This window comes from Harpegnathos saltator, unplaced genomic scaffold (genome assembly GCF_003227715.2).
Source record: "Harpegnathos saltator strain DR-91 unplaced genomic scaffold, Hsal_v8.6 scaffold8, whole genome shotgun sequence".
NCBI classification, from domain to species: Eukaryota; Metazoa; Arthropoda; class Insecta; order Hymenoptera; family Formicidae; genus Harpegnathos; species Harpegnathos saltator.
The window spans coordinates 956,583-976,617 of NW_020230648.1; the positions used below are offsets into that span (position 1 = coordinate 956,583).

Here is a 20,035-nt window from a genome sequence, read left to right on the forward strand (position 1 = left end):
CGGTGTTCTGATTGGTGCATTTCCATCCATCTTCGGAAATGTACCAATCAGAATGCAGTATTTTCATCCAGGAAGCAATCCAGCACGAAAACAAGCACCGTGTGCCGCTGGATTAAGGCAGGATACCACCTTTGCACTTTAAAAAAATTGAAAATTTTTTTTGTTCTTAAAGTACTCTTTCAAGTGTATAGAATCGAAATTCATTCATTAGAAAGGTGGCCGAAACCTTTTTCTTGTGTAAAAACTGGTTTAGAGCAGAGCGCTCTCGGCGCGTTTCTCGGGCTGCCGAGGGCGCGCACACTGTCTGTCGCATATACAATTTACCGACCACATTACGGGCCCTTTTAGTTCCAAATAGTGAAATAGTGATAGTAGTAGATGTCGCTAGTTAGGATTTTCACTATAATATAACATAGATACTTCTATATTTTATATAGTTTATAACGAATTGGTCGTGTAAACATCATTCACGTGTTGCTTGGTTGTGTAACGTCTTTCACGTGTTTCTTTCGAATGTTTATGCATTGTTCATCATGGGGAAGACAAAAGTAGAGGAGAGAAAAGGGATAAAAGCAAAAAATAGGCGTGCCTCGAAACCGAGAAACAGCAAAAAGAAGCCGCAGAATCGATACGTGTTAGAAGGAGAAAGTGAGAGTGTCAGTACATCGGCAAAGAAACTGAAACAGAGTGAAGATGAATATCATATCAATGTGGACGCAACTACTGGTTATCGTTTCATCGATTTTGTGACTGTTTTTGCAGCAATGTCTGAATTTCTAGTGTGCAAAGTGTGTAAATCTCCCGTAAAGTTTCAAGAAGCAAGTATTCGAGGATTGGGTTTCAAAATTGCAGTTCTTTGTGAACAATGCTCACCGAAATATATAAAGTCGTGTCCCGTCATAAATAATCATGCATATGATATAAATCGTCGTATAGTTTTTGTTATGCGATTGCTCGGTGTTGGTGTAAATGGAATTAAAAAATTCTGTTCATTCATGTGTCTACTACATCCAGTATTCCAGTTATTTTATGACAAAATCGTTTCGACTATTTCTATTGCTACCGCAGCCGTACGAGAGAAATCAATGAAGAACGCAGCTGCTAAAGAGAAAGAATTGTCAGTACAGAAGGGACTTACAGAAGGAATAGTAGTTTCAGGCGACGGCATGTGGAAGAAGAGGGGATTCTCGTCTTTATTAGGCGTTACGTCATTGATAGGATGGTGCACCGGGAAAGTCATTGATGTTAATGTAAAGTCGAAAATATGTAATCAATGCAATTACTGGAAAGGAAAAGAAGGAACGGCAGAATACGAAGAATGGACTGCGACACACGAAGATAGCTGTCAAAAAAATCACGAGGGATTGGCTGGAAAAATGGAGGTTGACGCAATTATTGAAATGTTTCAACGATCAGACGAACTCCATAGTTTGAAATATAGTCACTACATAGGGGATGGAGACAGTAAAACATATAAAGGTATTTTAGACTCGAAACCACATGAAAATTTGGACGTTAAGAAAAAAGAATGTATCGACCACGTTCAAAAAAGGATGGGAACGCGACTTCGGAATTTAAAAAAAATGTACGAGGTATTGGTGGCAGAGTCAAGCTAACTGGAAAATTAATTGACGATCTATCACTATGTTTTGGTCTAGCAATACGCAGGAATCATGATTCAATTGTAAACATGAAGAAAGAAATATGGGCCACGCTTTATCATAAGATTTCTACGGATGACAACCCGCAGTACGATAGATGTCCAGATGGCGAAAATTCCTGGTGCTCATGGAAACAGGCTAAAGCTCGCAACGAACTTGACAATTATCAACACAAACCAACAATGAAAGATGAAGTTTTCAATGCTGTTAAACCCATTTATGAAGAATTGTGCCGCGATGAACTATTATCTCGGTGCTTGGGCGGGTTTACGCAGAACAGCAACGAGTGCTTCAATTCTGTTCTGTGGGCTCTCGCTCCTAAACCTATGTCCAGTGGCAAAAAAATCGTTGACATTGCTGCTGATATTGCAGTATGTAATTTTAACGATAGGTTACACAGCATTATGAACATTATGCAAACTTTGAACCTGCCTATAAGTCAAAGTTGCTATACTTTTTGTGTACAAGCCGATAATTATCGCATTCAGAGAGCGGAAGGTTCGATGACTGAAGCTGTTCGAGAGGCTAGAAGAAGTGGTATTTCTGCTCGCAAGCTTACCAATGAAGAGGATATAGATGCTGAAGGAGTATTGCATGGCGCAGGCATTGCAGATTGACGGTTAGTTGAAAATATTTACTAGTTATATCTATATAAAACTTTAAACGCGTTTTTCTTGAAACGATGTTTTTCAAATCGGCGTGTCAGATTACTCTTACAATTTTCAGCGGATTGACTTGAAACTTTGCACAATTCTTCCCCGTGGTATAATCTGACGATGTACGTAGGACTTTTGCTGTAGCGTTGTTATTTTTTTTTTGGTGCACAATTTTATAAACTTTTTTACCCTAAAAATTGACCTTTTTGTTAAAATGACCGCCATTTTCTTAAAAATCGAAATTTCGTAAAATCTCTATGTACAACATTAAAAAATATTGTTAATTGGAACATTCTTTGGTCTTTTTTCTAGGAGCCACGTACAGAGCGGAATTTGACACGCCGTCTAACAGTGTTCCTCCAAAGGAATGTATTTTGGCGCCATCTACAAGAGATTATTTTTGACTTTTTCAGTTTCAAAAAATGTATAATTACAGATTAAAGTTACATTAATGAATGACTAAAACCGATTTTGTTTCTGCGCACTCTTTGTATGCAAAAAAAAATTCATGAGAAACGCCTTCAAAATCGCAGTCAAGGATGGTATCCTGCCTTAAGTTCCAAGCCTCATAATTCGAAAAGTACTCGATGAAATGTAACTTTGTTAGAGTGTTTTGGAAAGCTTTCGAGATAAGCTATAAGAATATGTAATAAAAAAATAGTAGTTCCTATTTAAAAAAACATTAATGACCTTGGCCTGATTTTGACGAGGTCACTCAAAGTCAAGTCCACATTTCCGTCATGTGTCGTCCTTCAAGCCATGCAACTTTCGTTCGAAAAATTTTTTATTAAAATCATCGATAATGGACTATATCACTTTAGTTAGAAAAGTCTGGAAACAGTCAAATATCTCGAAAACGAAACATTTTTAAGAAAAATGTTTCCAATTAAAGTTGTAGGGTTTTAAAAGTTCTATTGAATGATCATATCCGGTTGACCTTGAGTAGAGGAGTCAAGGCGAGGTCAATGCCAACATGATTCTTTTATGTGAAACATCCCATTTTTTATCATACAGTGTTAAAGATGACGGCGAGACGTTTCCAAAATACTACTTGATGACTTATTTTTGTTGAGAATTGTCTGGGTTACGAGCTTTATAATTTACGGTGCCGCCAGCACTAGTATTATTCAGGATGTACCGCATGAAAGTTGCATGGTCGGACTTTACACCCCTATATGTGTGTGTGTGTGTCAGCAGAGATAAGGACTATACAGTAGTAGTGCGTCAATTTTTAACTGATACTTTCCCAAACCGATGGATAACAAGATGTGGAGAAATAGAGTAGCCTTCTAGATCACCAGATCTTTCTCCATTGGACTACTTCTTATGGGGATATGTTAAAAACAATGTGTACGGAACGGAACCTGCTAACTTGGCAGACCTTAGGGAACGCATACTGCACCAAGTAAATCTTATTTCACCAGAAATGAGACGAAACGTTTTAAATGAATTTCATCTACGATAAGGTTATTGTCAAGCAGCAGACGGAAGACAATTTGAACACTTAATCCAATAAAAACCCGTTTACATACACACGCGCATGCGCGCGCGCACACACACACATAGCAAAGAGGGTTTGGAGTCATTAAATATTGCGGTAGTGACGAACCGCGGAGGGACGAACCTTATTTTTGCTGACACATACACACGCACACACACACACACACACACGCACGCACACGCACACGCACACGTAAATTCTAAAGCTCATAACTCAGACAATTCTTAACAAAAATAGGTCATCAAGTAATGTTTTGGAAACGTCTCGCTGTCATCTTTGACACTGTGTAATAAAAAATTGGATATTCCATTTAAGAAAATTATGTTGGCCTTGATCTCGCCTTGATCCCTTTACGCAAGGTCAAACGGATATCATCATTCAATAGAACTTTTAAAACCCCACAACTTTGGTTGGAAACATTTTTCTCAGAAACGTTCTATTTTCGAGATATTTGACCGTTTTCAGACTTTTCTGAATACCCTGAATACATAAATGTATAAACAAATTTACCCTGCGTACTGTCCCAACAACTAAAATATCAGTAGCAGGACAGTTGTATAAATTAATGAATGCCATATTTCATCATGGATCGTGCATTGCAAGCGGTCATTACACAAATATATATAGAGAAGGTAAATCTGATTGGATTGAAGCTGATGATACGCAAATAAAAAACACTGGCCCAGAGGCGCTACAAATGTTTATATTCTTTTCATGGCAAAAATTTAACACGTTTATTAATAATATCCAATATTAAAAAAAAATATCTTTTTAAAAGTTATTATTATTCAAGAAAAACCTAACGACAAAAAATGTACGTAACATAAGTTTTTACAATTGTAAAATTTATTATAAAACTTACCTTTTTAAACAAAAAGGTAAAAAAGGCGCCAAGTACAAGCGCAACATGTATTGTGTTATTTTTAGAAATTTCAAATTCTAATTTTTTTTTAAAGGTATATATGTGTACATAACAGGTTTTTACAAATAAAACTTAAAGATAATATATACGATTTTACAAGTAAAACTTATAAAAAACTTACCTTTTTAACCAAAAAAGTAAAAAATGGCGCCAAGTACAAGCACAACACGTATTGTGTTATTTTTAGAAGTATCAAACTCAAATTATTTTTTTAATGTATATATGTGTACATAAGTTTTTACAAGTAAAACTTATAACTATAATAAAACTTTGCAACACTATTCTACTGTACAAAAGAAGTGATATATTAGAACAGTAGCGCCAACTGAGAAACCTAACATATACAGGGTGTTATAAAAGTCCCGGAAGAGCAGAATAACTAGAAAAATATGAGTCCTAGAAAAAATGCAAAGTACTGGGTTTTTATGATTTTTTCCTGGCTATCTGACGGTGACCTTGGATTTGACCTTGACAATGACCTTAAAGGTCTTTTCAAGGGCAGGTCAGTTTTTTTAAATGGAACCCTATACTTTTGACCCCAGAAATGAAAAGAGCGGAAAATTTTACGTTCGGATATGACCTTGAACACTGCCAAATTTGACCTCTGAAGGTTACATAAAGGTCTAAGCTTGTTTTAGGCTGAAAACGCGAATATCTTCGAAAATGCACCTGCTAGGGAGCAATGTTACGCATAAGAATAAGAATGTAGAGGTCAACGAGGAACATTCAACCGTGACCTTGCCCTTATTCTCAAGGTCATGAGTTAAGATTATTATTAAGGTCAAACCGGACTTTTTTAGGACTGAAAATCCATACTTTTGATCTAAAAGTGTCAAGATTGAAAAATTTTACGTTCGAATATGACGTTTTCAACCTTGACCTTGTTCTCAAAATTATGCGTTTTACGTTACTTCACTGATCGTGAAATCTACTGAAAGTAAAGCGTCTCGGAACCCGACCACTGAAGGCAAGGTGTCTCAAACACGATCACTGAAGGCAAGGTGTCTCAATCCCGGCCACTTGAGGCAAGGTGTCTCAATCCCGACCACTGAAGGCAAGGTGTCTCAAACCCGACCACTGGAGGCAAGGTGTCTCAAACCCGACCACTGAAGGCAAGGTGTCTCAAATCCGACCATTGAAGGCAAGGTGTCTCAAACCCGACCACTGAAGGCAAGGTGTCTTAAACCCGACCACTGAAGGCAAGATTCAGTTAGTCCCGGCCACCGAAGGCAAAGCATCTTGTAACTCGGCCTGAGATTACAAGAGATGTTCAAAATATTCCCCATTGACCGTTTGACAGTGTGCTAAGCGGACGTACAAATTGTCAGTCGTACTCCTTATCATTTCTGGAGGTATTGCAGCACATTCGTCTATAATCCGTTGTTGAAGCTCATCCAGGTTTCGAGGTTTAGAAACGAGAAGTCTCGGAAATCGGTCAATTTCTTCAGAATTCTGGTAGCATCCCTAAGAGTTCTATCGGTTTTCCTTATGACTTGAATCGATTCGAGCAGAAATGAAAGAGTCCTAGCTCATTAAAGTACCACAATCGTGAAGTTGGTCGTGAAGGTATAACTTTATTTCGTGGTTTGACAACTTTAATCGAGGGAACTTTTTTTTCATTGATAGAGAACTCTAGAACTCTTTGGGGTGCAATCAGAACTATGCTCATTTTTTCCAAATTTTCAAAATGTCGGGCTGACTTCACAGACATACCAGCATCTCAACCTGGTCCGTGCTAAAAGGCACTTTTCGAGTCATACAAATTTTTAAAAAAATAGTACAACGTCGGTGGTGCCTAGAACTCTTGAGGAAATTGTTCAATACGGTTGTAAATGCACGAAAAATATTTTACAATGACTAGAACTCTCGAATATCGACCTGCATCTCACCCTGGTCCGTGCTAAAAAGCATTTTCCGAGCCATATAAATTTTTTTAAAAATGGTACAACGTTTGTTATGTTTAAAACTTTTCAGAAATTATATAAATATATTTAGAATTGTATGGAAATTATCTTGGAGCGTCGCAACTCAATATACTTGTTACACTATGTTACTTTTTATGTTATTATAATCGATGTTTTTGGTTTTAAATTGCCAAACTCTTTGTGGAACTCATCTAGAACTATTGATAAAAATCTGAAAAAATATAATGAGGGAACTCCTATAGGTCAAAGTGAGACGTGCGTGAACTTAGCGTCTCAGTTTGTCCGGATCAATTTTTTTGCTTTAACGGCTGAAACTTTTTGTTTAGTTCGTGGGGAACTTTAGAACTATGGAAAATATAGTCAGAACTCTCAACAACTAATGAGTTTTCACGAAATAATACACTAGGTTCACACACGCAGGATCAGATGAATTTTATAGCTATAAATTATTTTATACGGAGGTTAGGACATCAGAACTATTGACAGAATGTGTTTAGACTATAGAACTCTGTGGAATATTACTTCTCATTGATCATATATTCGAAATACGATGAGATGCTATCAGGTATTTTGGAAGTTAGCATCTCATTTTTTTTAAATTAAGATTTTTATGGTAAATTCATCGGAACTATTGTTAAAACCTATCAGGAACTGTGGAACTATGCTGGATGCCAATGAATATACCGTTTTTTTGTGAGATGCTAACATTTGAGATGCTAGCTTCACACACGTATCGCGGAAATTGAACTTTGTACACTCGTGAACTAAAAGGTATGTGCACCGATTTTTTGTTGACTTCGGAACGCGCTCCAACTTGAGAAGAAAGACAACCACTGCTTCATACGTCAGTGCTGTCACTTATTACGAGAGCAGAAGGATGGCATATACGAGTGTCAAATAAGTAGTGATTGTGGCGTAGACACAAATGTCTTGGAGACTTTGAGTTATAATTGAAGAAATGAAGAAAACAAATAGTGATTGTGAAGAAAAGTGGCAAAAGGCTTCATAAAGTTTGTAAAACAGCATATTAAAGGAGAATATTAATTGTCTAATAATATTTTAAGTGAAAAATATTTTTAAATTTGAGTGTAAGTTAAAAAAAGTTATAAACCATAATTTCTTTAATGTTAATAATTTTATAGCTATAAATTTGCCATTGACGTTAAATGAATATGTAATGCTATCATTTACATAGGTGGAAAATTATGTTATTGTGCTCATAAAAAATAAGCAGCAGACCAAGTCGAGTGATATTTTTTTAACAAGATACTCATATCATTCAACTTGGTCTGCTGCTTACTTCTGCTGAACACAATAATATAATTTCTCACCTATGGAAATAATAGTATTATATGTATATTCATTCAACGTCGATGACAAATTTATTAACATTAAAGAAATTATGGTTTATAACTTTTTTAACTTACACTCAAATTTAAAAATATTTTTCACTTAAAATATTATTAGACAATTAATACTCTCCTTTAATATACTGTTTTACAAATTTTATGAAGCCTTTTGCCACTTTTCTTCACAATCACTATTCGTTTTCTTCATTTCTTCAATTATAACTCAAAGTCTCCAAGACATTTGTGTCTACGCCACAATCACTATTTATTTGATACTCGTATATGCCATCCTTCTGCTCTCGTAATAAGTGACAGCGCTGACGTATGAAGCAGTGGTTGTCTTTCTTCTCAAGTTGGAGCGCGTTCCGAAGTCAACAAAAAATCGGTGTACATACCTTTTAGTTCACGAGTGTACATTTAGTCGCACAAAGTAGATAGAATAGAATTAGTTATTTAAATATATTCAGAACTTTTCTGATTCGTCACGTTATAAATTAAGATGCAAAGTTCGTTAGACTCATTAATTAAACATTTTCGCAGAATCGAATAGACAATAAGTTCATAAATGAATATCACACCTTTAACCTTTTCTAACGCACTTCTTCTATTTTCGTCATGACCCTGTTTTTAAGAACGTCATATATAAGATGTGCACGTAATATGAGTTTAAAAACATTCTGTCGCGAGTGTTTCGTGACAGTGGTTTTATAATCGTATCGGTTGGCTTTTCACGTCTTCTGATATCATCGTTGAAAACAATATTCATCGTAAGTATATACGCTTGATTATATCAAATAAATTATCGTAATAAAAATGTCTACATAAAATATAAAAGCCTGATAAATATAAAAAACTGATTTGTAATAAACTTCCATTATACAGAGTATTAAAAACAGAAATAATACTTGTAACATTTTGCTACTTCATTTTTTTCCTGTTTTCCTTAAAATCTATCGCGCTGCCAAGCGATTAGTCGATTCGATGACATCTATATTTTTATATTTTTTGTAATTTGTAAAAAGGAAGTATCTGAAGCTAATGTTTGAGATTTTTATTGTAAACATGAAAGATTATCTATTGCAAAAAATCGCATTTGAGAAACACGTTCCACTTCTGATATTCCCCTTGCGAGTAAAAAGTCCTTAGTAAACACAAGCTAAAAAATCAACTACAACGTTAAGAACTACAAACATTTTTCGATTTTGGTAACGCGAGTTATATGTGTGCTTCTATTGATTACACACGATGAATAAATAAACGAATATTTTATCATATTATTAATACTATTTTATTATTACTTTATTTCTAATAATTGTTCCATGTGTCCTCCTATTTTTACACTGCGTATTCGAATGTTTTTTTTTCATACGTAGAAGCGTGCAATCAGCTGAAGCTTTATTTACACGTTTCTCGTCATCTTATCAAGGGTAATGCAAAAATTTTCATAGTTTTTAATAATGTTCTTTATTAGTATTATCATAAATGATATAGTATCTTTAACCAAATATTTTTCAACATTATTTATTACTTTTTGCCATCTTTCAGACAAAAGGTGGATGCCACGATAAATGAAGTCTGTTCTTAGAATGAATAAATTTATGGACTAATTGTTGCATTTTATCAACATTGTGAAATCGTGTGCCAGAAAGACTGTGCTACATAGAACGAAGTGAGTAAAAATCTAATGGGGTAATATCTGGAGAATATGCCGGGTGAGGTAAAACTTCCCATTGTAATTTCATTAACACTAGTAAGACCGAGGCAGCTAATTTGACTTCTCGCGAAATTCAAACTGCTATAACTTTTTTCAACTTTGTCTCCACGTGATATCCTTTTGTGTCTTTTCATCATTTATCATATTCTTAATCTTGGTATAAAAAATTTCAATTATGTAAGATGGTTAAATTTTTATTTAATTGTTTACCTAAAAAGACTGTTAGAGCCAATTTGGCTCTCTCATATTTGATATTGCATTCTCACATGTTTTATGAGTTTATTTATGAGTTTTATGATTTTAAATAGATAAATAAATATTTTTATGTGTATCTATCTATTTGTTCGTTTGAAAAACAATTATATACATACATATGTACACATAGATATACATCTCGCCGTTGGCCACTTCAAAGATTTTACAATATTTTGTTGCTATAAGTGCATGGATTATCTAATATTAATAAGCACAATGTTATGTAGGCATAATGTTAATAGAACACAAGACTTTTTTGTATCAAATTGTAACCGGAGGCGAAAAATGGATTTATTATGACATTCCCAATCGCAAAAGATCGTGGGTAAATCCGGGAGAACTCTCTACGTCATAGCCAAAACGAAATCTCTATGGTCATAAGATCTTGCTGTGTATCTGGTGGGACATGCACCGAGTGTTGTATTATGTATTGTTAAAACCACCACAGACTATAATCGTGGAATTATGCAGTCGATAATTGAGACAGTTTAATAAGCAATTGATCGAAAAACGGCCGTATTTTGCGACAAAACAAAACAAAATGATTCTTCTGCACGACAATGCCAGGTCGCATGTTGTATTGACGATCCGGGAAACTTTAACATTAGAAGGACCGGATTTGACGATTCCCTTAGAAAGACCGTAAGAGCTAATTTGGCTCCAAGCATATCTTTTTGTAAATTACAAATAGAAAGAAATGAAACATATAGGTAATTATAAAATTTAAAGTTTTAACAGTAATATCATTAACTTATTGAACAAAAAAATTGTTAGTTATATTGAATTTTTTTTAGTCTTTAGTGAAAAACTAAACGTGAAGTACAACGCCGTTATGTACTACAGAAAACGCATTTGTACATAATTTTCTTTGTACATTTACCGCATACAAATTTTTTACGCGAATAACATTTTTCAACTTTGTAGTTTATTTTGCAGTTTTTTTATTTGACAAAATGGTCGTTTGCCTAAAGCATCGTCGGATTCAGTTTCTTCTCGGGTTGTATTAAAATTTTGGGATTTTCGTCTTTGGGCAACATATGGCGCACTTCTAACTCTAACTCTTCCGCGAGATTTTGTAAAAAGATTCTTCTTGATTTGTTTTATACATAACTTCCTTGTATATAATCCATGCATTTATAGCAACAAAATCCAAAATATTATAAAAAATATAAACTGGCCAACGGCGAGATGTTATATATGCATATCTATGTATACATACCCAGATAGCCAAGCCTGCTAATGTCAGGTTTTGCTAAATGTATACCACAAGTCATGCTATTATAATTGTAGCATTAGTAAAGCATGATCTGCAATGTCAGACAATGTACGCAAAAGTGAAACAGAAATATAACAGGAAATGCATCATGATATGAAAGCAAAATTACCGCAAAAATCAGGTACAATATGTCAGCATAGCAAGATAAAAATTTAAGCACTGTATGCTGACATAGTATGTCCAATAGCAGCAGCACAAAATTGAATATAGAATGACCTTACATCGTGCAAACAGCAAGCAGTTAGAAATCAAGCTGAATGGGTAATATCTTGTGACAGGAGAAATAAGGCAGAAGTCGATCACGACGCGTCGTTCGAACGTAACAGCAGAAACACTCAGAAATCGTTCACGACGTGCAGTTCAAACACGACGACAGAAACACGGCAGAAATCATTTACGACGTGCCGTTGAAACACAACGGCAGAAACAGGGCAAAAATCGAACACGACGTGCCATTTGAAAGTAACAGCAGAAATGCAGCAGAAATAGGGCACGAAATTTTACTTTTTAGCGGTGCCTCCTTCACGATCTATATATATACTTACACACACTCACACACACACACACACACACACACACACACTCGATGATTTTGAAATTTCCAATAATCAGTAAGTTAACAAAAGTCAAGGCGCTATTGTAACAATATATTCTTGAGACAAAATAAAGCATGAAAGTCTAGTACCACTTTTTCTTCCGACAAATAATTAGCGAGATATCGTAAGTTAAATACTGAAAAAGTTATCAAGTTTTCCTCAAATGTCTCAAAAAATATTAGACAAATAAAAAAATGTTTCAGACAAAAGTTGTTCAAATTAACTAGTAGAAAAAAACAGTGTAATAAAAAATAAGATTCCCCATTTAAAAAACGCAAGTTGACCTCCAAATGACCTTGAAAATAGAGGTCAAGATCATCATAAGGTAACTCACTTAAATCCCTACAACTTTTATTCGGATTATTTTCCTTGAAACTTCAATACTGAAGAGTTATTTGGAGTGGGACGTTAAAATGGGACATCCTGTATATGTAAAGTCGTGGACTGCTTTTTTTCGATGCAGTTCGGAGCATAGCCGAATTGTGCAATAAGAAATCTTCTCAAGTAGCGGGCACACGTCATGTTGGTCATTCGTCGGTCATGTTTTGGTCTGATCTGACCAAATTTTGATGTCAAAATGTACGTATGTTTACTATTTGAGTTGTTTGATTGGATTATCAGCTGTGTTCCAAACTGCATCAAAAAACAAAAAAAACAAACAACCTTATTGCCCACGACTGTATGCATATATAATTGTAATATTGATATCAAAAACTTCTTCTCTAGTACTGCAGTTTTTTTTTTATGGTAACGCTTACATATTACATTATAAATTTGAATTTGAAATTGCTCGTCCTGAGGAAAGTCACTTATCAAGAACAAATTATGATAAATACACAATAATACGTTTAATTTAAGAAAAAATGAAATGTATATTATTTTACCCAGACGCTGTTAGCAATAATCGCCACTTCAATAAACCTAGCTGGACGGAGTTCCAGATGTATATGCGCGACGCTTTGCGGGCGACAAAACAACGCCATAGGATGAATATCCGCGAGCCATGTGAGCGACGTACAGCCCGCAGGTTATGGGATGACGAGCAGGGCGAACCGCAGGACGAAGCTATAGAAGCGCCTAATGAAAACAATTAAGTACGTGTTTACATTTTATTTAGATAATTTCCTCATTATGTCAATAACCCAATAAGTTAGCAAGCACACGTCACTTTGACGTTCAAATCTGGTCAGTTTGGATCAAAAAATGACCAAAGCATGATAAAAAATAACGTTAAAATGATGTATGTTTTCTATCTGGGAAATTATTATTACTTTTCCTACTACTTAATTCCTAATTCTGCTGTACTGTTCGGGTCTGAAATTATTCATCTAAAATTATTTTTATTTCTCTGTTACACCTTGTTAAGTGGAGAGTAAGCGTTCTTACGTTTCATAATTTGGTTTCACAGCACAAGAATATTACTTAATATATATACGACAGAACTCTTTTTTACCGCATAAAAATTGAATAGACAGATAAAAATGATATTTTAAATAGACTTGAACAGAATAGCAAAATTAAATGAAAGTGCCTGTTTTATTATATATCACTGATTATATTATATCTTTATGTTACAGTGTATTTTTCATATACGCTAGATGACACTTCTTACAAGATGTCGTGGAGTCATGGACCTAAAAGAGAGAGAATAAATATATATAACATAAGTATTACATGCATGCATATGTAAATATATATATATATATATATATAGGATATATATAAATATATGGGATAGAATAAGTTTAGCATAAGATTTATCTAATTACGTGCCTGAACAACGTTTATTTGGCTCATATTTCTTATTTCAGTTCTTATCAGATGTTTCGATTTTGTCAGGCACAACTTCTTCTGATTCGTTTTCAGTTACAAAAATTTTAAGTTTTTAAATATTCCTATTCTTCCCCTTTTTTGTTTATTAAATGCATAGGATAAAGAAGCATGAAGCACGTCAAGATTTTTTTTACTTTTTTATGTAATTAATAACATGAAAGTTTTAATTTTTCTCTGTCAATGTTTTGAAAGGCTTTTTATATTTGTTTTAATATTCTCTTTACCATCCCTCTATTTTTGTTTTTCTATTTTTTATACCAGATCTTCCACTTTTAACTGTATATTCTCTCATGATGTATAATGGAATTATACATCATGAGAGAATATACAGTACAATGATGTATAATGGAATGGACGTAGAATGGATCATGCGGATCTTTATCTGAAGATGACATTATCTGAAGAGAATGTTTTTTATAAATATAGTTTTTTAAGTAAAGAGAGAGAGAGAGAGAGAGAGAGAGAGAGAGAGAGAGAGAGAGAGAGAGAGAGAGAGAGAGAGAGAGAGAGAGAGAGAGGAGAAAAGAAACATCAAAGTAAATTTTAATAACATTTTATGTACATACTGTGACGTGGCAGCCGCGGAGGCGCCCGTCACAAGATGGCGAGCCCTATACCGCGAGGCGGGGGGGGGGGGGAAGAGGTCCTAAGGGTTGCGAAGGACCCTCCCCCGAAATTGTAATTAGCCCTTATTATTAGTAGTAAGAGCGCACAGGTGTGACGGTCCCGCGTCCCCGAGCTTTGTGCCCCTGGACCTCCTGCGCCGACCATCAAGACCGGAGGAGCCAGGAGGAAGAAGAGGCGTCACCCATCGCCAGGACAGCCACCTCAGATGAATGCTCCTCCTTATCTTTCTTACTATCGACTCCCGTATCGCCTCAAAAGATTCTCGCTGCCGTTTTCGTTGTCCACAGGCCCGTAGAAATATCAAGCGAATATATCGTCGCTCCCGTGCTCGAAGCGTGACCGCGTGCGTGACAAAGCCGGCCTAGGCGCACAAAGACAGCGGGAGCGCGAGAGAGAGAGAGAGAGCGCGCGAGAGTGAGACCGAGCATCCGTCCCGCGGATCGAAAACAAAGATCCGCGGAAGGATTCCCGTATTGGGAGAGAAAACGAGGAACGGGGAGAGAATAGCCTCGAGTCAAAATCAACGAGAAACAAGGAAGAAAGGATAAAAACTGTTTTTGGAGGAAATAAAAGAGCGAACTACCGTTTTCGCTCTCTCTTACATCGTCAGTCTGCTGTCGACTATTACGGATCGTTATCGCTTCTACTACTATCGTTATCGCATATCACTGAGAAAAGAGTTTTCGTCTACTGTTATCGAGAGCTAAAGTTTGTGCCACACTTGCCCAGAATTACCGTTGGTGGCTGCGTTGCATAGGAGCGAGCGGAGGAAGGAGGTCGAAGGACGCCGCCGGGAGGTTCCCGACTGTCTAAGACCGTCCACTTGTTTTTCTCTTTCGGTGTCCCGTGCGTACCGTGTCTCGGACTATTTGTGAGCGCAGAGCAAGTCTCGAATTTGCGAGAGCACATAGCGAGGTGTATCGTATCGAGGGGTCGGGCCATACCGATTCCCGTGAGAATAAAAGTGAGATAATCCAAACGCGCAGTGCTACTCTTGTATTTTCCCGATAACTTCCCGGATTCCCGATCGAACCCTCCCGTCTACCGACTCAAAATATCAAGGAGCTGCCGGTCCCGTCGGATTCGCGTGTCTCGGCCATTTGGTGGTTTTCCGTTTCGTGTTGGTGATCGGTGCAGCCCGCTGCACCTGGCGCCCAACAACTTTGGTGCGAGTGCGAGCGGCCGGGGCGCGGACAGCAATTTGCCGACGGCGAAAGGAAATCACGTCGCAATACCCTATCGCAAGCACGTAATTAGATAGCATTTATCTAGATAGTAAACATAGTAAACATAGTAAACATAGTAAAATTATACTAGATTGTAATATTATATTAGCTATATTATATAATAAATTTTGTAAAATTTTACAACATAAAATAAGTTATGCTACTTTTACACATACAGGATGATTCGTCGATATACAGTTCAATACGATGGATTGTCCATCCGTCGTACTGAACTATATGTTGATGAAACACCGTGTACAAAATAAATTGCTTTAAACAAATTTATTGTAAATCTTTGTAATACCTACACTAAAATAATCCACCAAATGAATTTTGTGTGTGTGTGTGTGTGTGTGTGTGTGTGTGTGTGTAAGTATATATATAGATCGTGAAGGAGGCACCGCTAAAAAGTAAAATTTCGTACCCTATTTCTGCTGCATTTCTGCTGTTACTTTCAAATGGCACGTCGTGTTCGATTTTTGTCCTGTTTCTGCCGTTGTGTTTCAACGGCACGTCGTAAACGATTTCTGCCGTGTTTCTGTCGTCGTGTTTGAACTGCACGTCGTGAACGATTTCTGAGTGTTTCTGCTGTTACGTTCGAACGACGCGTCATGATCGACTTCTGTCGCATTTCTGTCATAATGCTCTAACAGCATGTTGTAATTGATTTCTGCCGTTTCTATTTTTATTCGATGATATAACACGTTGTTTGTTATATTTTCTATATTTCTGTTGTCATACTGTGACAACATATCGTGTTCTATTCCTACTACGCTTGTGCCGTCATTGGTGAAGAAAGTAAGCTGTGATTAGAATGTAACATATTTTCGCAGTCACTGTATTAATGCATAAAGTGATCCGTTTCTGTTGTATTTCTTATGACATACAGTAGCGACAGCTCTTTGCAGAGAATATTAAGCTTAATGAGGACACAGTAGCTTGGAATCTGCTGCAAAGCCATGATCAAATCTGCTGGCATACTGCTAGCATTTTGCTTTCTGGGTATGTATGTATTATATAATTATTTTTCAAGCCAACAAATAGATAGATAATATAAAAATATTGATTTATCTATTTAAAGTCATAAAACATAAATAAATCCATAAAACATGTGAGAATGCAACATCAGATATAAGAGAGCCAAATTGGTTCCAACGGTCCTTCTAGATAAACAATTAAATACAATTTCAACCATATAATTGAAAAATTTTTTTACCTTTTTATAAATGTAGAAGAGCAAGCACTATTTTTTAATCATGTGTTGTCATTTGAGCATATTGGCTCAGGAGTGATCGTGCTACCTTTGTATTTCTATATTCATGACTTCCAGAAGCAATGTATCTTTAAATTAAATCATTACATAATAAAATAATTAATATACTTACGATATTATAATATATAATTTCGACTGTGTGCATCTCCACAAATTTGACACATTGACGATATACAATAGACTGTAAAACACTATGATTCGCTATGACACGCAATAAACGATTGAAACGCGATTTTTGGTGTACACACTCTTCGCGCGTTATCGACTGCAAGCGTTACTAGTACGTACCTTCTTATGTTAGAAATTGGAAAAGGACAATTCCGACGACGACAACGTTTCTTATTAAGAAGTTTCACATTTCCCACTATGCATCGTAATAACTCTGATCCTAGGATACGTAGTGCAAAAATAAAACTACTTTCATTATATAATTCAAGTCCAAGCTATCGATTAAGCTTAATGTGAAATCAATCCATTCAGCCGTTATTGAGATCCGATATCGGCGATACTTCCCAATTAGATACGTCGCGTATAAATACATGGTCCGCCTCGCCGTTGCTGCGCGTGAACTTGGCGCGAGATACGACCGTGTCTCTGATTAAATAAAATTCTTTCACGCAGGAAGATTGCTCGTAGAATGTAGATTGTAGATTCACTCAACACCTCTTTTGATCGTTATATTTGTTTCTGTCCGAAGAAGTAGAAAACATTTTGCACTCCGTCTTCTGTACGAAAAGATCTGTTAGTGGGACGAAAGTATGGAGGCTAGCGGAAGATATAACTCATATGTAAAAGTCCCTCCGGGTGAAGAAATTGTGATTTCCGGTATCGCTGGTCGGTTTCCTGATACAAACAATATGAAGGAGTTGCAAGAAAATCTCTTGAACAAAGTGGATCTCGGTTCGGACAACAATCGACGGTGGAGTAATGGTAACCACACGAATTACATTCTAAGCAAAAGGCAAAAAGAAAAAATTAGTCGAAATTCAGCAGATTATATTCTTAGTACAAAAAATGAACGTTTAGAATTTTTATAGTTTACTATGATATGCCAGCTCGAATGGGGAAAGTTAATAATGTAGACAAGTTCGACGCGCAATACTTTGATATTTCACCTGAGGAGGCGCATGTTACCGATCCCATGTGCAGGATGTTGCTCGAGCACACCTAGGAAGCGATTATCGATGCTGGAGTAAATCCCAAAGAATTGCGAGGGACAAAAATTGGTGTCTTCATAGGATCATGTTATTCTCATACGATCAACCAGATTCTCTATCACAAGACTCAAGTACAGTGCCTCATGATGTTAGGGATATGAAAGAAGTTCTGATAACGATAATTGGCCTTGTTTCCAAATTTAATGGTGCCGGGACTTATTAAATCTTTAATATAGAAAAATGTTAAGAACGTTGCAAATGTTAAACACCAGATAGCATCACACGGTTAGACGAGGCTATTAAAACAGTTAATTCACGTTGACACACACATTGTTTGAGACTTTTTTTATTATAACTAATAAAAAGTTTATTTTACGTATACATACACATACATAAGCTCGAACATATACATGCAGAGGGTAAAAAAAGTAAAGAAATAAGAGATAAAGACTAATATGAACGTAATTTACTTCCAATTAGGCAGCTGGATACCCAATTATTGGCTGCAATAAATACTGGTTGGCGAACAGCATTTCTCACTGGCTCGGCCTTACCGCACCATCTTATACCGTGGACACAGCCTGCAGTTCAAGCCACTTCGCTATTGCAGAAGCTTATAGAATGATACGAAGTGGGGAATGCGATGCAGCTATCGTGGGTGGTGTCAACCTGTGTCTTCATCCTCATTCATCGTTTCCGTATTTTCATTTAGGTAAGTGCTTGAACTTGAAAACATAATCATTCATTGTGAAGAGATTTGTCGCTTAAGTGCTATTCTCTCTAAATCTGAAACAGTGAATAGTCGTTGATTTTGTCTGAGTATTCACTGAATGCATTAGTGTCAGTATGTATTGGGTTGGCAACCAAGTAATTGCGAATTTTACTGATAGATGGCGTTAGTTGAATTTTTAGGTATATTTACATATTCGAAATGTTAAACCCATATTGTTGTTTGATAGTTGATATTTGAATTGGTATTTAATAAAAAAATTCGGTATCGATCGGTTGTGTAGTTTTTGTTTGGCGTTGGTTGAAAAATGGGAAAATAAAACGCATTTTCGTCATATATTGCTTTTTTATTTGAATTTGAAGTTCCATATGAGTGTAAAATATATAATTGCTAGCGCACATCGCAATCGTTTGTTTTTCGTTTATAATATATTATAAACTTTCACTATAGAATATATATATCCAATGTATATATATTTTACATATTTTGATATTTTTTTATTCAAAGATGTTATTCTTATTAGAATTGACGAAGTGTAAATGATATCTAATTTGACCTTTTGCACATATATATTTAATATAGTTTTTGGTGCAGCCGCGCCAAGATTTTTTGTATTAAATATTTTTTATTGCATTGTTATAATAATTAATTTGTTATAATAACAAGTAAAGTAACCATATAACTCAGGGTTCTAATAAATAATAATAAATTTTACTTGTAAAAATTTATGTTATGGACATTTTTTGCAGTTAGGTTTTTTTTTGAAAAATAATTACCTTTAAAAATATTTTTTTTAAATATTGGACACAATTAATAAACGTGTTAAATTTTTGTAACACGATATAATTTTTACTTGTCTTAAATCTTATGTTATGTACATATCATATACACTCAAACGCAAAAAACCCGGTACACTAAAAATTTGGGAAAAAATTACAAAATTTCAAATGATCATAACTTAGTAAATAATGAAGATACAAATATGCACAGAAATGCAAAATGAAGCTTGAAACGTCCTCTTTAAGAATATCTGAATGGCAATTATGCTCGGCCATTTTTTTCAAAATGGCGGATGATAAAGTGAGAGGATGCAAAATTGATAATCAAAGGTCCGTGTTTGCAATGGTGCATGGTGTGCATCAGGTATCGCAGCGTAATGGGACCAAATGCACATGAAAGTATAGAGTGTTATCCTTAAAATGCTACTTTACCGAGCTCGATGTGATCATTTTTCACTGAGTTGTTCCAAATTTTGCTAAAAATGCGGTTTTCTTGTTAAATTTGCATAATTCAGTGAATAAGTATCGCATCAAGCTCTATAACGAAGTATTTTA

At 35.6% G+C, this 20,035-nt stretch overlaps 1 protein-coding gene, 1 long non-coding RNA gene and 1 pseudogene across 5 annotated transcripts; all 3 read left to right on the top strand.

Moving 5' to 3' along the window:
- Positions 1–447: 447 nt before the first annotated feature.
- On the top strand, positions 448–2,933 carry LOC112590406 (uncharacterized). Of its 4 annotated transcripts, XR_003114180.1 has the most exons (5): positions 448–1,479; positions 1,659–2,032; positions 2,150–2,280; positions 2,388–2,439; positions 2,630–2,933. XR_003114180.1 is itself a non-coding variant. In XM_025306766.1 (4 exons), exons 1-3 carry the CDS (start codon positions 534–536, stop codon positions 2,276–2,278), a joined length of 1,449 nt encoding a protein of 482 aa, XP_025162551.1. In that variant the 5' UTR covers positions 448–533; the 3' UTR covers positions 2,279–2,280; positions 2,630–2,933. The 4 variants fall into 4 exon arrangements, 2 of the variants coding, with proteins under 2 accessions (XP_025162551.1, XP_025162550.1); XR_003114179.1 differs by having other exon boundaries at positions 1,659–2,280; XM_025306766.1 differs by lacking the exon at positions 2,388–2,439.
- Positions 2,934–8,690: 5,757 nt separating this feature from the next.
- LOC105184091 (uncharacterized) lies at positions 8,691–13,502 on the top strand. Its single transcript, XR_003114178.1, has 4 exons — positions 8,691–8,781; positions 9,560–9,683; positions 12,744–12,949; positions 13,433–13,502. It is a non-coding gene; the product is annotated as an uncharacterized LOC105184091 (long non-coding RNA).
- Positions 13,503–17,407: 3,905 nt separating this feature from the next.
- On the top strand, positions 17,408–18,775 carry LOC112590391 (fatty acid synthase-like; annotated as a pseudogene).
- Positions 18,776–20,035: the final 1,260 nt, after the last annotated feature.